This window comes from Pan paniscus, chromosome 4 (assembly GCF_029289425.2).
Source record: "Pan paniscus chromosome 4, NHGRI_mPanPan1-v2.0_pri, whole genome shotgun sequence".
Lineage (NCBI taxonomy): Eukaryota > Metazoa > Chordata > Mammalia > Primates > Hominidae > Pan > Pan paniscus.
This window is the reverse complement of record NC_073253.2, coordinates 145,518,497-145,538,495: the sequence shown is the minus strand read 5'-3', so window position 1 is coordinate 145,538,495 and position 19,999 is coordinate 145,518,497. Positions and strand designations below refer to the sequence as shown.

General features: G+C 52.4%; 1 protein-coding gene across 1 annotated transcript; it reads left to right on the top strand.

The window, feature by feature from the left end:
- Positions 1-6,266: 6,266 nt before the first annotated feature.
- ARSI (arylsulfatase family member I) lies at positions 6,267-13,531 on the top strand. The gene is made up of 2 exons (XM_003829027.5): positions 6,267-7,812; positions 11,262-13,531. The coding sequence occupies exons 1-2, from the start codon at positions 7,502-7,504 to the stop codon at positions 12,658-12,660; spliced, it is 1,710 nt and encodes a 569-aa protein (XP_003829075.3). The 5' UTR covers positions 6,267-7,501; the 3' UTR covers positions 12,661-13,531.
- Positions 13,532-19,999: the final 6,468 nt, after the last annotated feature.

The window sequence follows — 19,999 nt, the reverse complement described above, 5'->3', positions numbered from 1 at the left end:
CAGAGTTCTTGGATAAGGGTTCAGCACTTCTATGCAAAATAACTTTCGCACCAGCAGGAACTTCAAAAGTGATTGACTTAGCAGAGCACAGTAGTTGCCATGGGAACAGAGGCAAGCCTCATCCCTGTCATTAGAGAGCATCTCTGGCTTTGAGCAGTCTAGCCAAGGCCAGGAGGCAGCAGGGGCTGGGTTGTGCTATCCCTTAGAAGAAAAACCCAGCAAGATTGCTGCCCCGACAGACTGACTCTCATTTCACAGGGAGGCAGAGCTGACAGGTGACATCTGGGTCTGAGAACATAGAAAGCCAGAGGAAGCCTCTGCCTCAAGGGGCTTTGGGACATCCTGAAGCTATTGGAGCAGGCAAGGGAGCCTCAAGGAGGGAATGGGAAGGGCAGGGGACAAGCCTGAGAGCGGCTTCCAAGATGGATCAATTCCCACTCAGTCTGGGAGGAGCGGAGCAGTGCTGGAGGCAGCTCCACCCAGCATCCCAGCGTGGCAGGGGATGGAGGGCGTCTCCCAGAGCATGCACTCATATCACTCCTAGGCCCACTCGGATCTCTCAGGCCTCTGGGGCCCACTGCCAGGGCATTCCAGTGCATTGGGAGTGTTGGCATCTAACCACTCAAGTGCAGAGGGGACCCCATTCACAGGCTTGGTGACAGGAGAGCATATGGTGGGGACTTTAATGCAGCAGGCAATAGGTTTGACACCTATATTCAAATCACGGCCTTGACACTTTCTAGCTGTGTGACTTTGGGCAAGTTACTTACCCTTTCTGTGTTTCTCGGTTTCTCCATGGGCAAGATGCAGATAATGATAATAATTTTACCTACCTTATAGGTAGGTAAGAATTTAGTGAGATAATGGATATAAAGAGTTATGCATGGTACCTGGCACAGTAGATCTTCAATAAATGTAAGCTATGATATTATTGTTATCACTTCCGAATTTCAATTTGGTATCGAGTCAGGTTTTTTTTATTTATTTATTTTTATTTCAGGCAGTGTCTCTTATCATTTGTGCTAAAAGCCAGTTTCTCCAAGTATAGTAGATGATGACAATGACAGCAGTAATAGTAGTGACGGGACCCATTTACCTTCCATATATCCAGTGACATTATCATGAAGAAGGAAGGCAAAGTTCTAGTGCCGAATGCCAGGCTAAACGCTTGAGCTTTTTATTTCAGGCAGCTAGTGGCTATTGAAATTTTGGAGGAGAATAACTTGATCAGGGGAAATGTAGATTTTTGCCCTGAGGCTCTACACTTGTAGAAATAGAATCTAAGTATAACAACAACAAAGCTTAGTAACAAAAACAGTAATAGCTACCATTTTCAGAGAGCTGATTGTATACCAGGCACTGTGCTAAGAGCTTCAGAAGCCTTGTCTGTTGTAATCCTCACAACAATCTTATGAGGTTATATATTTCTCATTCTCCTTCTCCTCCTCCTCCTCCTCCTCTTCTTCTTCTTCTTCCTCTCCCCCACATTTTACAAATAAGAAAACAGGGCACAGAGAGGTTAAGTCATGCAGCTAGCAAATGGCAGAGCTGGGCTAGAACACAGGTGATCTAGTTCTAGGAGTCTCACATTTAACCAGAACACGCTTTTTCCTTCCCTGAACCTTGGAAGGCCCTCGTGGTGGGGTTGGGGGGCAGCCTGCCACCCTCACTTTTGGGAGCCCCTCTCTTTGTCTGCATCTGAGCACTGCCACTCTCTATTTGATTCTCTGGGACTTCACCTCTTTCTTTGAAAGTATGTGTGTGTTTGTATGTATGTGTGTGGGGGGGGTGTTTGTATAAGAGAGAAACTGCAGCTGACCAGTGATGACAGAAGCCTCTGGACATCAAAGTGGGCAGAGCCCTGGATGGATGGGCTGGAGGCAGGCCTGGGTCCCATTAGGCTAATTCCTCTCAAGGTTGGAAGAGGCCAGGGCGGGAACTTCTGAGAACATGGAGAACAAGTCCTTTCATACGACCTCCCTTTGAGCAGGCCTTGGGGTGGGACCGGGGTCGGGTGGGTGGAGGGTGGGGAGTGTGTGGAGAGGGGAGGCCACAGTCAGGCTGGGCAAACAGATTGGGCAGCGGCTGTGAGCACAGAGCGCCCATTGTGTACCCAGAGCTCTGCTTTCAATAATCTTCTCGGAAGAATGTTTCATTGAGCGCCACAGAAAGGAGCCATTGAAATGCCAGGGCTGGGCCCTATGAAGGGTTAAAGACAAGGAGGCCATGGGTACCTGGGCTCTTGCCACTCCTGGCTCAAAGACCTGATATAGGGATCCTGATCACTAAGACAAGGGCACTCAGTGAGACCACCCAGAGGTCTGGAAGTGAGGGTCAGAGGGGGTTGTATGTCTGCCCCAGAAAGGCTAAAGTAGGTGCCCCAGTATCAAGGAGGAAAACCCCTGTCTTCCCAGCACCATTTTGCCCAAGTAATATCCAAGAAGATGTTAGATACCTTCTCAGATACCCCTTCAGCCTGCCTTCTGTGGAGAGCAACCCATCGGGCAGACGTGTCTCTGCGTGGACTTCCTGCGTGGACCCATACCACGGGTCCTGCAATCCATTCTCCACAATGCAGCTGTATGGCTTCCTTAAACACCTGTGGCCTTTCCATTAATCAGTAATTAATTATAATGAATGATGCTGAAGCAGAGAGTGTGGGAGTTACGGTAAGAGCCAGTGGTCACTAAACTAGGTGACCAAGGGAACATGTAGAGTTTTCTCTTCCAAATAGAAAGACCTGCTCATTAGAGGGATATGGCCTGGCTGTCAGAGAGGGCACCAGAGTGGGATTCTCTGCTTCCACACTGAGTCCCACGTGTCTTTGCCAGCTACTGAAACTTGTGGGGCTTGAAGTGTGGGTAACACCATGCTGGCCTCAGTGGGCTGCACAGAGGAGGCAGAAGTTGGATGAGAGGGGCCTGCCACTGGGGAGGGAGAGCACTCTTGTTGGGCAGCTGAGAATGACCTCCAGCACCACCATGGAACCCGCTGAAGATGTTGCTGCCTCACTGAGCCTGTGTCTGCAGAGAGGATGTTCTGCAACTGAAGCTGACCTTGCACTATGAACCGTTCATATTAACCATTTTGGATGGAAACCTTAAAAAACAGATGATGCCTTTCTGGCTTCTTAAAAAGAGATCCTCAACTCTTAAAAAGAGATCTAAACTCACTTCTGTGCTGAACGGTGATTTGGCGATGTTTCTGGGTCTGTTCAGGTGAATATAGTTCTTGGCTCCTGCACCGATAAACCCCAAACTCCCAGGCTTTTGGAATTCATCAGTTTGAATTTTTGTTTATTCTTTTGTTTCTCCTTAATTTTTCACTGTGAAACATGTAAGCATATTTTGCTATAAAATAGGCAAGTGTCTCACTTTCTTATATATTCCATCTGAGCTGCTTCTAATATTCTCGGACTGGGAAAGGAAATGATTGGCCTTATAAGAATTGTGAATGAAATAAGAGTCAGTAGACTTAAGAGTTAGGAAGGCCTGAGGAGCTCTCCTCTGAGTTAAGTGATTGAACTCTGTGATATTTTGAGTGTTCAGAGGCCTTCTATGTTTTCTTTTGGTCTTTGATTTGATCCAGCCTAGACAAATTGACCCCTAGAGAGAGGACGACAGCATGCATAATTTATGCATAAGGTCTTTGCCAAGGGCAATAAATCAGAAGGAAATAATATTGGTACTTAGATAATTTTAGTTCAAAGATGGCCAAACATACACATATACCTAGCCACTAACATGCACACACACACACATACACACGGATAGCAATGAGAGACAAAGCCACAAAACCAACTAACCCAGTTTTTCACTTTTATATCTCCGCTCCCTAAAAAGTTGTCTGGGAACAAATGATTAAAATCGTAACATTTTCAAATGGGAAAGAGCTTTCAAAGTCCTTTCATTTTGCTCCCCTCTTTTTAGTTCAGGAATCTCTTCTGTTATCTCCTGGATAGACAGGCACTTTAACCCCCTTCTTGCATGGATCCAGTAATGGGAAGCTCAGTACTTTCTGAAGTCTGATTTCATCAATGGAAATCTGTGACAGGAAGTAACAAAACTACACCCTGCCACATCTGAAATGCATTTTGTATGCAGATATTAGGCTTTCTGTAGTGTTTTAATGTGGATGTCGTTTGGGGGTTAAGGGAGGAGAACACATCTGTGAGAATGGGGGGACAGATCTTTCCTGTGTGGGGTGGACATTCCTCTTGTCAATTGTCTTGGAAACAGCTGAGTTCTGAGACAGAAACTGAAAAGGCTAGTTTAGCTTGCTGGAGAGGGAACGTCTGTGTCTCTAAGTCTTAATTCTTGGGCCTGAACTTGAGACATGTTGGAATTTTGGGAGTCTGTGTAGGTTGGGGTAGGGCTGATGGGCATTGTCCCAGGGAAGAAGGCAGGTAAGCACCTTGTCTTGTAGAGAACACAAAGGGAAGATAAGTGAGCCAATCTTGAAAGCTATATGACCACGATTCACATTACACTTTGTGTTTATTCCCTCCTTGTCATCCTTGAGCCTTTGGAAATGTCTGGTTTAAATGTTGCAGCCTGGCCTAGCTGTGTAATGGCATCACTGGAATTGCTGAGGGTCAGTGTTTATTTCCTTAGAATGATAGAGGGAGGATAGTGCTCTCTGAGGCCTCTGTGGATTTTGGTGATTATGGAGACTCTTAAGAAAAAAGTGAGTATTGGGGAACAAGAGTTGGGCCCTAAGTCCACCCACTCCCCTCCACATGGTGATTCACCAATCACTGTCATCCTTTTATTAAGCAGGTGGCCGGATTTCTTACAAAAGCAATCCCTTAAATTGGTCTGAAATCTGTTTTCCTGTAACTTTCACCCACAGGACTTAGTCCTTCCTCTCAAAAGCACAGAGAACAATCATCGTAACCATTCACATTCACCAAGTGCTTACTGTGTGCTGGGCACTTTACTGAGCATTGTAGTAGATCTTATATATACTATTATCCCATTTTACAGATGAAGAAATTGAGGCTAAGGGAGGTGAAATAACTTGTGCAAGGCCAGACCCCAAATGAGTGGCAGGATTTGAACTCAAATAGTCTGATAGCAGAGCCCACTGTCTTGAATTCTGAAATACTACTTATCTCAGTGACAGCCCCACAGAGGTCTGCCGCCTGTGATCTTTCCTCCCTGGGCCTTTTTTGATCCAGGTGGAACCCCCACCCCATCCCCTTGCTGCTTCTCTTTGTGCTTGGAGTAGAAGGGAGGCAGCCCTGCCCAGTTCCTTTTGCCCTGGGGCAATAGAAAGAATGCAAAACCCTAGTCCACCTGACCTCTGGTGACTTGTTCCACTTCGACCCCCCAGGACAGACAGCCTTGTGGAAGCCTCTGGAAGCACCATTTTAGCAGCCTTCCCCTCAGGAGGCTGTATTTTTCCTGTCTGTCCTCAACATGTCTTCTGCCAGAACAACAAGCTCAGTTTTCCCTTCTGATAAATCTGGTCACCCTAAATATGGGGCTTTGAGCAAATGGGAGCGGCTGGCCCCACGCAGCCCTCATTTCAAAATGCAGATTCACACGGGCTGCTATTTTGGAGGTCTGGTTTCTTTCCCCACACGCAGTGGTTTTAAGTAAGAGGGAAGGGATCATGACAGAATCTTGGCAGGGGAAAGATGCTAGGAGAGAAGATGCACCTGGGCAGTCTTTGTTTCCCGAAGTCCCCAAACACTGGCCCTTCAAGAAGCTGGCTGGGGGGTGGGGGGAGCAGGAAAGAGGGTCCATGGTAACATAACACTGGGAAATACAGCTTAACCAGCCCCTCCTGCAGATCAGCAGTGTGCATGTTAAACATTTGAAATCCTAGAAGTAAAGAAGCCTAACTGGTTTTGTTTAGCCCAGTTTTTCCATTTAAAAATGTAGCCTAGTAAAATTTTGCAAAACAATGATGCAGAGCAGAGCTTGCAAACCGGCACCGATGGTCTGATATATTCCTGGGAGAGGTCTGATTTGGCCTACGAAGTGCTTAAATTTTGCTTTCAATTAGTCACTAACATTTCACAATTGGAATAGTTCTCCTAATAGATAAAGAGGGTATTCCTCTTGAAAAATCAGAAGATCTGGAAACACTGGTCCGTATTCTTGCCTGACTGTAGTCAGCTGGGAAGCCAGGCTGTGGTTTTTAACTTGCTGCAGCCCCTGTGTCTCCTTAGGGCAAGACAACTATCTCTTGCTCTACTCATTTATGATGCTCATCGGGTTCCAGAGTCCCCCAAACTTGCCTTCTCTGGTGTGGAGGTTTCCTTGGGTAGGCTGGCCTAGGTGACCATTGGGGCCCATTCATCCATTCATTCATGCAACATATACTGATTGAGCTTATACTGTGTGCTGCACCCTGTGGATACGAGATGGATAAAACAGCCCCTGCCCTCTGGATTCCAGCGCTGGCATTCTAAGATTCTAGTTGGGAACTGCAGAACGAGGAGGAGGGAGGGGTTGAGGAGAGGGGAGCTGGCAAGGCTACAACCAAGCTTCCTGACTTCCAGCCGCGGGGGCTTGCCAAAGTGCTTGCCATTCTCCATCGCTTTCTCTACCGGCTCACCGAAGGGAGCCGCCACTCCAACAGCCACGGTGAGCCTTAGAGACGTAGCCACTGACTTGTTCTGTGACTTAGACGCGTTGAGGCTCATCTCCGGGCCTCAGTTTCTCCATCTGTAGAATGACCCGGTTGGACTAGGAAATGATGGGCTTTCCTTCCAGGGCTGGCACTCAGAGAGGCTAAGACTCCATGATCGAGGAATGTCTGACCCAGCCATTCCGGAGCTGTTCCATCGAATTCCAAGCAGCCCCACTCCCTCCTTTCCCCATCCCGGTCAGGGGCGGGCGCTGGAGCCAGCAGGCCGAGAGGGCCGGGGCTTCCCGCCCGGGAGGTGGAGCCGCTGCTCTGCGTCCCGCCCCTCCACCTGGGGCTCGGCCCGGCCCGGCAGATGTTACAACTTTTTCGAATTCTCTCCCGCCGTGTCCCCCTCGACCCGCCCAACTCGTGCCTCCCTCCCCTTCCCCTCTGGGGTCCTGCCCACCTCCCTGCAGGGAGCTGGGCTGTTTTAAGGACTCCGGGTGGGGCGAGAGGCCGGGAAAGCAGAGGAGAGAGAAATTAGGAGGCGGGAGAAATCCAGGGCAAGAAGGAAGAGGGGAGTCAGAGGATGGTAGAGAGCACTTTTTGGAAGCTGCCACGCCGCGTCTCAGGCTGGCCGGGCTGAGCTGGGGAAGAGGGAGCAAAGGCGGCGCAGGGCCTGCGCTTAGGCAGCGGGAGGCAGCTCGGCGCGGGCCTGACCTCCCCAGAGCGCCCCGCTGCGGCCGAGCAGATCCGGCCCAGCCGTCCGGCAGCCAGTCCCGGACCAGACACTGGGCCGTCCCCGGGGGGCGCTGAACTCCCTCGCAGCATCCGAGCCGGCGGGCCGGTGGTGCGCCCTGGGCGCGCGAGGTGGTGAGGCCCCAGGAGCCCGGCGCGCCGGGACGCGCGGGCCGGCTTGGCGATGCACACCCTCACTGGCTTCTCCCTGGTCAGCCTGCTCAGCTTCGGCTACCTGTCCTGGGACTGGGCCAAGCCGAGCTTCGTGGCCGACGGGCCCGGGGAGGCTGGCGAGCAGCCCTCGGCCGCTCCGCCCCAGCCTCCCCACATCATCTTCATCCTCACGGACGACCAAGGCTACCACGACGTGGGCTACCATGGTTCAGATATCGAGACCCCTACGCTGGACAGGCTGGCGGCCAAGGGGGTCAAGTTGGAGAATTATTACATCCAGCCCATCTGCACGCCTTCGCGGAGCCAGCTCCTCACTGGCAGGTAGGCGTGGCTCAAGGCCCCGGGGCTGGGCATCTAAACCCCAAATCAACCCAGTTGATAGATTTCTCCTGCCAGTACCACCCCATGCTGGGATCTGGGAAATCTCCTATTGGCTGTGTAATCATTAGTAAGTCCCTCGCCCTCTCTGGGCCTCAATTACCCTTCCTTTACACTGAATGGGCTTCATCATCTTTGAGGTCTTCTTGCTTTGATGTTCCAGGACACTCACATTCCACACAACGTGGAGACATCTGGTCATCCCTTTGTTAGAGGAACATGGCAGCCTCTGACATTTACTGCTGCTTCTATTTATGGACCCCGAGACCCTGAGCAAGTCATTTAATTTCTCTAAGCCTCAGTTTTCTTGTCCATACAATGGAGCAAAGAACAGTTTTCATCTTGAAAAGGAGTGGCAAAGTTGGAATGAGTTGTGTGTAACCTGCTTGGCTGTCAATATATGGCAGCCTCTATGTCTCCTGAGGGATTCAGGTCCCCATACTGCTTGATGAATACATTGGGAGAAGACCAAGGAATTGATAGGTGGAAGAGAAAGACACATAGGATACCATGACCTGTGTAGCCTTAGGGTGGTTACTTCATTTCTCTGAGCCTCTGTTTTTTCATCTGCAAAATCCTCCCAAGTTGGCTGGGAGCCCCAAGTAGACATGCTGCTTCCTCCACAAGGAAATGTCCACAGGCGAGGCAGCAGGATTACAGGATTAAAAGAGCAGGGAAACAGGAGGTGGGGGTATGGAAGGCAAACTCTGACCACTTAGGAGAAAATCCTTTGGCAGTGCTGAAGCTAATTCTCCTTGGATGGGGTCCAAGGCATGCTTTCTCCCAAGTTCCACCCAAGAGCCACTAATGTGATCTCAGAAACCAGAAGCCTTAGTCTCCCTGTTTCTTAGTTTCACTATTTCTTGGATGGGAGAAATTGAGGCAAGGACTCAGGGAGGGCCTAGTTTGGTGCCTGTGCCCAACTTCAGGGTCTGTGGGAGATAGGATTGAGAGGCCAGGTGTTTGGCGGGGGTTCTGGAGCTGGGCATCAAATGGTGTCCTTTCTTCCTTCGATCTGGCACCCAGCGTTTAGATCCAGGAATCAGAAGGAGAACAGAAGAAAGAAGGAGGGGTGTGGGGTGTGTATGTGTTGGGGTGGTGGTGCAGGTTAGTGGTGTAGTGGTGAAGACCAATGTTGACCTGCAGAAGAGGGTGGAGGAGTCTGCATTCCCAAGAGTTATACACAACTTAGCGTTTCTGTCCTAAGAGGTGACTTTTGGTTTAAGTAGCGGAATGAGCAGACAGCAGCAGGGCAGTGCTCCAGTCCCCTGATCTGCGAAGCTAACTGAACGTGGCCGGCCAGTGCCTGCCCTCCACCCCCTGCAGCTGGCTCCATCTCATTGATGCTTACAGCCCTCGTTAGTGTTTGTTAACACATCCAGTTGTGTTTTGTGACACTGGAGAGAGGCAAAGTTTCTCTTGTGACTCACTTGCAGGTGGGCTTTGGTGACTCTTAGCTGGCCCATCCGCTTTACAAGCCAGCGCTCCACAGCACCCCACCTCTATGAAGACAGGCCCAGTTAGGACTCAGGGCCCTAGGGCGCTTCTCATATCAAATCCAATAATTTATTAGCTTGATTGAGGCCTGGAGAGGCCATTATCACCAAAAGATTTTGAGCATGACTTGAGTGGACCCGGGTTCAAAGCTTAGCTCCACTGCTTGTCAGCTGTCTGAACTTGGGTCATTGCTGCACTTTTGGGGGACTTGGTTTTATCATCTGTAGAGTGGGGGTGGTAATAGACTTCCCTGTAGGTTTTTAAAATGAGAGTTAAATGAGATAATGTATGTGTATGGCACATAGTGTTAAAAATGGCAGTAGTAGCTAATTATAGCTAACAACAATAACAGCTTTAAGATAAGGAAACCAAAACAGAAACTCACTCCTGTGCTCTGGTTAAAGATGTCAGGTATTCAGGGCTTGGCTTAATTTGGATGCCTGGGGGTGAGAAAAAGGTGTGGGATTTTGACATACTTGTGAAGTTCCAGGCTTCTTATTTACTCTGGGACTTTCAAGACTTGAGTAAAGGCAAGACACCATAAGCAGATCACATGGGAGCCTTGACCACAGAAGGGGGAAGATGGGATATGAATGGATAAATGAGGAATTCAGGATTTGCCTAACCATTTACTCCTGCCTCAGGGTGATAGCCTGGATCAAGGGGTCATATGAGCTCACAGGCAGGCACTTGGGAGCTGGTCTTAAAAAACTGGGAAACTAGACGAGTCTTAGAGATTTCCCATTTCAACCAACTCCTATACAGGAGCAAACTGAGGCCCCCGTGTGGGAAGAGATACGGCAGCCCAGTTTGCTGAAAAAGAGTCCCTGCTTAGACTCTGCTTGGATTTATGTTCAAGTCCTGGCTCTGTTCCTGACCACCGAGCGACCTCAGTTAAGGCCCTTCCCCTTCCCTTAAAAAGACCTTACGTCCTTTTTAAGATGAGGTGAGTGAACTAGAGAATGAATTGGGTCCCTTCTGGCTCTAAAACCCTCTTGAGTGTCATTCATTCATTCATTTCATAAATAATTGAGTGCTCTTTGAACATCACTTGGGTGCTAGGAATAGAAGGTTGAATAAAGGACAGTCTCATCACATGTCACTGGGCGCAAGAGCATGTGCAGACGAGTATAATCCCACGGCCAAGTAAGAAAACGATGGTGTGTACTAAATGCTAGGGGAACCCAGAAGCAAAAGTGACTAATTCTTTGGGAGAGTTATGAAAGACTTTATAGCATGGATAACATTTGGACTGAGCTTTGAAGAGTGAGTAAGAGTTTGCCTGGGAAAGCAGGGCTTGCTCTAGGCCCCAGTGCAAGTTAATAGCTTAGAGCTTAGGGATTCCGAAGTCTGGAGCCAGACTGCTTGGGTTATAAATCCCACTCCAACTACTAGCCGTGTGAGTCACCGGGCAACTAATTTAATTTACCAAGCCTCAGTTCCCTTATTTGGAAAATGGGAACAATAATATGTACCTCTGAATTTGTGGTGAGGATTAAGTAAGATAATTCACATAAGAGGATTAGTGTAATGCCAAGCTCACAGTGAGTGCTCGGTATTAGCTATTATTATTGTCATTATTACCCTGGGTTCAACTTTTAACTCTCCAACTTCCTAGCTGTGTGATCTTGGGTGAGTGGCTTAGCCATTCTGAGCTTCAATCTCCTCATCTGTAAAATGACAATATGATGTACTTCCAGTGATTTTGAGGATTTGATGAGATAATGCATTTGAGGTGCTTAGCACAGTAGATAGTACCTGGTGGTTACTGTTATTATTTTTGCTGGTAGTGCTGGGACCACAGCCCACCTCACAGTGGTACTGGGGACTGGATGGCCAGAGCAATGGTCTGTAGCTTACCTGTGCCTTCTGTGCCTTCCCCTCCTCCCCACCAGGTACCAGATCCATACAGGACTCCAGCATTCCATCATCCGCCCACAGCAGCCCAACTGTCTGCCCCTGGACCAGGTGACACTGCCACAGAAGCTGCAGGAGGCAGGTTATTCCACCCATATGGTGGGCAAGTGGCACCTGGGCTTCTACCGGAAGGAGTGTCTGCCCACCCGTCGGGGCTTCGACACCTTCCTGGGCTCGCTCACGGGCAATGTGGACTATTACACCTATGACAACTGTGATGGCCCAGGCGTGTGCGGCTTCGACCTGCACGAGGGTGAGAATGTGGCCTGGGGGCTCAGCGGCCAGTACTCCACTATGCTTTACGCCCAGCGCGCCAGCCATATCCTGGCCAGCCACAGCCCTCAGCGTCCCCTCTTCCTCTATGTGGCCTTCCAGGCAGTACACACACCCCTGCAGTCCCCTCGTGAGTACCTGTACCGCTACCGCACCATGGGCAATGTGGCCCGGCGGAAGTACGCGGCCATGGTGACCTGCATGGATGAGGCTGTGCGCAACATCACCTGGGCCCTCAAGCGCTATGGTTTCTACAACAACAGTGTCATCATCTTCTCCAGTGACAATGGTGGCCAGACTTTCTCGGGGGGCAGCAACTGGCCGCTCCGAGGACGCAAGGGCACTTATTGGGAAGGTGGCGTGCGGGGCCTAGGCTTTGTCCACAGTCCCCTGCTCAAGCGAAAGCAACGGACAAGCCGGGCACTGATGCATATCACTGACTGGTACCCGACCCTGGTGGGTCTGGCAGGTGGTACCACCTCAGCAGCCGATGGGCTAGATGGCTACGACGTGTGGCCGGCCATCAGCGAGGGCCGGGCCTCACCACGCACGGAGATCCTGCACAACATTGACCCACTCTACAACCATGCCCAGCATGGCTCCCTGGAGGGCGGCTTTGGCATCTGGAACACCGCCGTGCAGGCTGCCATCCGCGTGGGTGAGTGGAAGCTGCTGACAGGAGACCCCGGCTATGGCGATTGGATCCCACCGCAGACGCTGGCCACCTTCCCGGGTAGCTGGTGGAACCTGGAACGAATGGCCAGTGTCCGCCAGGCTGTGTGGCTCTTCAACATCAGTGCTGACCCTTATGAACGGGAGGACCTGGCTGGCCAGCGGCCTGATGTGGTCCGCACCCTGCTGGCTCGCCTGGCCGAATATAACCGCACAGCCATCCCGGTACGCTACCCAGCTGAGAACCCCCGGGCTCATCCTGACTTTAATGGGGGTGCTTGGGGGCCCTGGGCCAGTGATGAGGAAGAGGAGGAAGAGGAAGGGAGGGCTCGAAGCTTCTCCCGGGGTCATCGCAAGAAAAAATGCAAGATTTGCAAGCTTCGATCCTTTTTCCGTAAACTCAACACCAGGCTAATGTCCCAACGGATCTGATGGTGGGGAGGGAGAAAACTGTCCTTTAGAGGATCTTCCCCACTCTGGCTTGGCCCTGCTGTTTCTCAGGGAGAAGCCTGTCACATCTCCATCTACAGGGAGTTGGAGGGTGTAGAGTCCCTTGGTTGAACAGGGTAGGGAGCCTGGTTAGGAGTGGGTGGGAATAAACCAGACTGGGATGCCTGTGTCTCAGTCCTGCCTCCTCACGGACTTGCTCTGTTACCTCAGGTGACCCACACGAGCTTTTGGCCTCAGTTTCCTCATCTGTAAAATGAGCTCTAATGACTTTGTGACTCTCTGGTGTGGCCCTGGAGCCTGGGGCCACGGTGGAGTTCCTGGCCGGCCTTGCCACTTGACAACTCCTTTAAGGCTTCCCCCTTAACACGGGATCCCTGTGGTAGTGTTTGGGAGTTGCCTGGAGGCAACTCCAACCCTGGCCCCCAGCTGAAGCATGGCACTTTGGCTGCTCTCTACAGGGACCCCCAAGCGCTGTGGGTGGAGGGCAGGGGTCGGGGGGGTTGACCTTCCTGGGTCTTCACATGGCCTAGGCCAGTCCTCGGGTCAGACTGGTGTCAGGCACCGTGGTGCAAAATTCCTCTTCTGGCCCCTCCAGTACCCAGAGAAACTGGCTGGGCCATTAACTGCTGCAGCACTAAGGGTGGTAGAAAGAGCTGTGAAGAGTCCCCAAACCAGTACCAGGACACCTGGGTTCTCCTGTGACCTGGGGCACAGTTCTTGCCCTCTAGGCCTTGATTTCCCCACCTGCAAGTGGGGATGCTAGCCCTGGCTCTGCCTCCTTCATGAGGCTCTGGAAGACTGGCCAAGGTTGTGGAGGAGCTTGTGAACTTGATTAAAGTGTCGTAACATGGAAGTGAGGGATGCAGTGCTGTCTGACTATGAGCATGTGTGGGTGTGTGCATGTGTGTCCAGGGGGCAGGTATGAGCTCACGGTCAGCCGAGTGAACAGGAGAGGAGGTGGACAGCCTGGCTAGGAGGTGGGGGAATGGGAGTCCTGCCACAGACCCACTATGTGACCTCAGGCACATCCCTGACCCTCTCTGGGCCTCAACATCCCACTATGTTCAGTGATGATCTAAGAGCACTTCCCATTTGGCCATTCTGGGCTAGTGTGCATGTGTATGTGTTGGGGTGGGGGGCAGGCTGAGTGGTAGCGAGGAGGCCACGGGTGTTGCAGAGCCCGCCTGCCGCCTAGCGCGCCTCCATCCGCACACTGCGTTCTGCATATCTCCCTTCAGGTTCCAGTCGGCGCAGTGTGTGTAGGCGAAAGCCCTGCTGTGAATTTTGAAAATAGTTATTTTTGTCACTGGCAAAGGAGGCCTGTTAGGACTCATCAGCTTGTGGATGAGCAGGATGGGTGGGGTGGGGTGGGTGCGGTATGTGTGGGGGTTCAGGTATTGGTTACAGAGCTCCATCCCCACTGCAGATGTGGCTGAGTCCAGGAGTGAGGGTCTGGCCTGAGGCTGTTGGGTGGAGGTGACCATTCATGCTCTAGGCCCCTTCCTCCTGGCCCTATTCTTTTTACCCCTTATCACCTCCCCCAACTGGCATCTTTCCCTGCCTCTATGATGTTGATGCCCAGCTGTGTCGTGGGGCAGGAGCCAGGATAGGCAGAGGCCTCTGGATTCCAGTGACCTCCAGCATTTCAGTCTGCTCAGGAGGGAGGCTCTGAAGAAGTAAGTCACCTGTTAGGGCGGTGGCCCAGGCCTGACACACCCTGGGAGATGAGCTGTCCATAGTTCGCCCACTCCTCAGGGTACTCTAGCTCTGCTGGGTGCTTGTCCCAGCTGTGTGGGTGGGGCCTTTCCAGGGTGGCATGGAGCCAAGGCTTCCCTGCCGCTCCAGGCTTGCACGAGTTGTATGGAGGCCTCTCCTGTGCCTGCTGAGTCAGCCCTGCCCGAGGCCTACCCTCCAGCTCCAGCCCCCACTTCTCTCCCGGGGCCCCTGCCCTTTGGCACCGCAAGTGCAGGACAGTGAATGGCCCTTTCTGCTGTCCCCTAATCACCGAGGCTTACTGCCTGTGACCAACCTAAACCAAGAAAGACCAGCTGGGGAGGGGGCTGGCACCTGTTCCTGGTGCCCTGAGAAGGAGACTTGACCCCAGGTCTTGGTCCAGTCTCAAATCCAGCCCAGAGCTTGCCTAGCTGAGTCCTACCCAACCCAGCACTCAGCAAACAGCCCGGTGGCCCCACGCAAGCTTGAGCCTGCAACCTGGTCTAGAGGAGCTGGCGGCTGGCCTAGGCCTGAGATTGGTGGAGGGTCTTGGGTGCCCCAGAGCACTCAAGCACTACGATAACAGGCTCAGCCTGTGGTGACTTCTGCTCTTCCCAGCAATCAGCATGGCTCCTGCCAGCCCTCTCCCATCTCCTGTGGCCCAGGTTTCCTCCAGCCAGGGCACCTGGGTCTGGACTCTGTGCCAGGCCGCCAACTGGCACTGCCAGGCAAGTGCTCGTACCATTTGAGCACCTGTGCTTGTGGGGAGGGAAGGGAGGGCAGATCAGAGGCAGCTCCGGTCCCTCGGGCCACAGATCTGGGGAAGTGGAGCCCAGAGATGCCTGGTGAGACCCCCTGTTTCTTCCTTGGCTGCACCAGATGGCAGCTGATCTGCCAGCTGTAGGGGCCAGAGCCAGGGGGCAGCCTGTCCAAGCTGGGCCCTGCCAGTAGAGTCCTGGGCTCTGGTATCCCATTCCCCAAGGGCCAAGTGATAGCCCCACACCTGGATGGAGGGCCAGTGCTCTGGGCTCCATCTTTCTCAGGAGGAAGTGTAGGTTCTACTGGGGAGACCTCCTGCAAGCTCTTCCAGGACTCGAACTCAGGTCCTCTAACTGCAAGGAGTGCTATGCAGCCCTCGGCCCAGTAGCCATTGTCCTCTGTCCCATGGCTCTCTGCTTCACTCTCCCCTGCAAGAGTGCCTCCTGTGTGGGAGACCTCAGGGACAGTGCTGCTCCCTGATCCCTGACTTCCCCCACTTCTTCATGTAGGCCTAGCCTTACTTACTGCAATGAATGAACCCAATCTCCCTCCACACAGACCCTCAGCAGGACCATTTCTCTCTTGGCCCACTTTCCACCAATTCTGCCCCCCATGCTCACTGCCCTTAGTGGGACAGGCCCTGTGGGGACCCTTTGGATGGCACGCTTTCTGTGGTGCCTGCCCAGGCCCTGCAGGACCCTGGGGCACTTGGGCATATGTGTGTGAGCACATATGTGTGTGGGCTGTGGAAGGTGGGATTTGAGTCAGCTGTCACAATGCCACTGGGGCTACAATCACCCATGCAGGAACCCAGCCCTGGTCACTTTTCATCCCTTCTGTCTCTGTGGGGCACTGCCTGTGTTCACGTGCCAATCCCTATTCTGGCATGTCAGGACTGGGTTCAGCAACCTCCAGGGCTCCCACCCCTGGCGACCAGCCCATAGCATGGAGGCCTGCTCTCGAATGCCACACGCGTGTTGCAGATGGGGGCACACGTGCTGCCTCTCGTGTCTGCTTTGGCCCTGGGGAGTGGGGAGTTTGGCAGGAACAGTCCCCCTCCTGCAATCATCGGCTCATTCTCTCAGCGCCACAGAGGCACGGCTGGCTCCTCAGTGCCCGCCACCACCGGGCACAGCTGCTAGCCTCGCGGGCTCAGGGGAGGTGGTGAATTAGCAGTCATGCCTTCTCAGCAGAGTGGCTATTACCCTCAGGAAGGTGGGGGGTGCCTGTCCGAGGCAGTGCCCACACCGCTGAGCTAGGCTCTGGAAGGCTCAGAGGGGTGTGTGTGTGTGTGCTCATGTGTAAGACTTTCAGAGGGGACTTCTTCCTCTTCTCCCTCCTCTTCTTCTCTCTTCCGCCTCTCCAGCCATCTCTCTGCTATCTGGATCCTGCAGCCCTCAACTTGCCCATCCCCCAGGACCGCATGCACAGTGCAGGCCAGCAGGGGAGGGAGAGAAGAGTGACAGAAAGAGAGGGAGCTGGAAACCAGAAAGGAAGTAAAAAAGATGAGAAAGACGGAGAACTGAGAAGGAAGGATGCAAAGGAGGGAAGAGGAAAAATGAGGGAGAGGGGAAGGCAAGAGGAGAGCAGAAAGGAGAGTGGAAAGGAGAGATGGAAGTAGGGAAGAAAGAGATGACAGGAGCGGGGCTGTGCTGGCCCTGCTCCCAGCAGCCACAGAGGCTGCCCCCATGGTCCACATTACATACAGGGAGAGAGGTGGCCATCTTCCTGCCTCCATTCCTTCACACCTTCCTCTGAGGGACCTGATGCCAGGGTCTTCCCCATGTGCTCTGCTCTCTTCTGAGCATGCTCCATTTCATCAGTGGGAATGGGGAGAGGAAACAGGGGTCAGGCCAGCACCCAGCCACGCAGGACTGTCCCAGTTCAGAACATTAGATTTCCATTAATACAGCCTCATAATCTCACAGCATAGTTGCTTTTTTGTTTTACTGTGAATTTTTAAAACAGCATCATCATTCCTTTGGCACCTGATGAGCTGGAGAGCCTTGTGGTTCCTCTCCTTCTAGCTCTAGTTCTTTGTTCTACAGAAATTGCTGCAAACTAGGCTTAGACAAGGTGATTTCCAAACCATGAGCTAAACTCCAGTGCAGACTAAGGGAACAGTGCCCTGAAGTGCCGGGACTCAAGATGATGGTGTGTGCTTCCGTGATTCAGGGAGTGGTGTGTGAGGGGAGAGGACTTTTGAGTTTCTTGATTATAATTTCCCATTTATTGAGCATTTATAGTGTCAGCCACTGTGCTTGTCTCATTTAATCTACAGAACAGCCTGGAGGTAGGGAATATTATTGACCCAATTATGCAGATGAAGACACAGAGGCACAGAGAAGTTAGGATATTCATCCAAAATCACATAGCCCGTAAGTCGTGGAGTCACCCTAACTACTAAGCAACACTGCCTCTCCTGTCCCTGTGCAATGGCAGGTGGCCTTGGTGGTCACTAAGGGCTCTTCCAGCACTTTCTTGTGTGGAAGCCATCCCCTCCTGGGGGACAGGCTAGAGGGTCTGGGACAGGAGGGTGGCAGTGCAGCCCTCCCCCACCTCCCCACATAGGCCTGTAGCTTGGCCACCGTGTTCTGTGCCCTGCCTGCTGCCCACTGGCTGTGCGGCCCCCAGGCATAGGCCTCTCCACTCTGCCTCTGAATTGCAACGTTGGCGGCAGAAGCGGGAAGCATATTGTGCGCAGAAACAAAACTGAGTGGTTTTCCCTTTTCCCGAAGGTGGTAATGGTGCAATTAGTGGCTAAGCCATTACCCCCCTCCTCCCTTGCTCACTTCCCCTCTTCCCCTCTGCCGCCCTCCCTCTCCTCTCCTGGGAACAGCGGCTGAATGGGAGAGCTCACCCTTTATTCTCCCCCACAGCCCACTCCCAGGAAGAAGGGCAGAATGGGAGGGTTATCCAGATGTCTCCAGGGGGCCCCTGCAAGTAGGGTAGTGAGTCAGGGACTTCGTGGGGTTGGAGAATACCAACAAGCAGATAACATGTCCTGCAAGTGAGAGGACTAGCAAGGCAATGTGGAGGTTCAGAGCGGGTGGGCTAGAATCCCTGAGGGTCTGGATGCCTGGATCCTTTTGTCCAACCCATGCTCGCTGGGGGCAGGTGCTGGCATGAAGCCTCTGCCCATCAAGCTGCGAAATGGGCCAAGGCACCCTTTTTCCTCAGTGGAGAGGGGAAGGGGTATGCAGGGTCTGAGATGCCAAGCCCAAGCTAGAGTGATGGGGTGGTCACGGGCCAGCTTTAAACCTTCATTTTCCTCCTCTAGAGCCTAGAAAGAGGCCTCCTATCTACATAGTTCCCAAAGGCCTTCACAGCCCTTAGCCCACTCCATCTCCACAGCCTTCCCCTGCAGGGCGTCTTCATTCCCCTATTGTGTAGAAAAGGAGCTGGAGGCTCAGAGAGGGTGAGTGACTTGCCCGTGATCACTCAGCTAATAAATGTCCAAAGGCCGGGCATGGTGCCTCACACCTGTAATCCTAGCACTTTGGGAGGCTGAGGCGGGTGGATTGCCTGAGCTCAGGAGTTTGAGACCAGCCTGGGTAACATGGTGAAACCTTGTCTGTACTAAAACACAAAAAATTAGCCAGGCGTGGTGGTGTGCGCCTGTAGTCCCAGCTACTTGGGAGGCTGAGGCAGGAGAATCGCTTGAACCCAGGAGACGGAGGCTTCAGTGAGCCGAGATTGCACCACTGTACTCCAGCCTGGGTGACAGAGTAAGACTCTGTCTCCAAAATAAATAAATAAATAAATAATATAAATAATAAATGTCCAGGAATCAGAGCTCAAACTCAGATCCTTAGTCTTAAACTCCAGTCCCTTTTCTTCCTAACTCCAAGACCTTGGAGTAAGATCTTGTGGCTGTAGGTATGGCTGATGCCCTGAAGAGTTGAAGTTGGCAGGGAAGGTGCCCAGAAAATTTTGGATTGACGATTTCATGGCAAGTCTCTGGCCAGTGGCCTAGCCTGGGTAAGCCATGCCATGCTCACCTCCCCACAGCCCCCTCTCGCCTTTTTTTTTTTTTTTTTTACCTTGACTGGAAGCACAAGCAGAAACTGGGACATGAGCACCAGGAGACCAGATTTCCATGGTCCCGTTGGGGGCATGGGGTTGGGGAGAGGTTGCAGAGGAGGGCTCTGGAGGGGAGCAACTGTCACAGCTGTGAGAGGTGGGGGTGAGCAGGCAGTCAGGGCTGTTCCCTCCAGAATCCTGGGGTGTCCTCTGCACTTCTGCGCCAAGCTGGAGTGCTAGTGTGATGGACAAGGTGGTAAGAGAGCCGAAAGAGCACGAGCATAACAAGAAAGACACAGGCAGAAGCAAAAAAAAAAAAAAAAAACAAAAACGGAGGGCAACAGAGAGACAGTTACAGAGACTACAGTGATCCACAGAGGGAGAGCCATCCCTGTGAATTAGCCATCATTTCCCTGTAAACCTTAGAACCCAGCTGTTGCCAGGGCAACGGGGCAATACCTGTCTCTCTAGAGATGAAGTTGCCAGGGTAACTGCATCCTGTCATTCGTTCCTGGGGACCATCCGGAATGCGGCACCCACTGGCTGTTACCATGGCAACTGCCTTTTTGCCCCACTTAATCCCATCCCGTCTGCTACAAGGGCCCCACAGTTGGAGGTGGGGGAGGTGGGAAGAGAAAAGATCACTTGTGGACAAAGTTTGCTCTATTCCACCTCCTCCAGGCCCTCCTTGGGTCCATCACCCCAGGGGTGCTGGGTCCATCCCACCCCCAGGCCCACACAGGCTTGCAGTATTGTGTGCGGTATGGTCAGGGCGTCCGAGAGCAGGTTTCGCAGTGGAAGGCAGGCAGGTGTTGGGGAGGCAGTT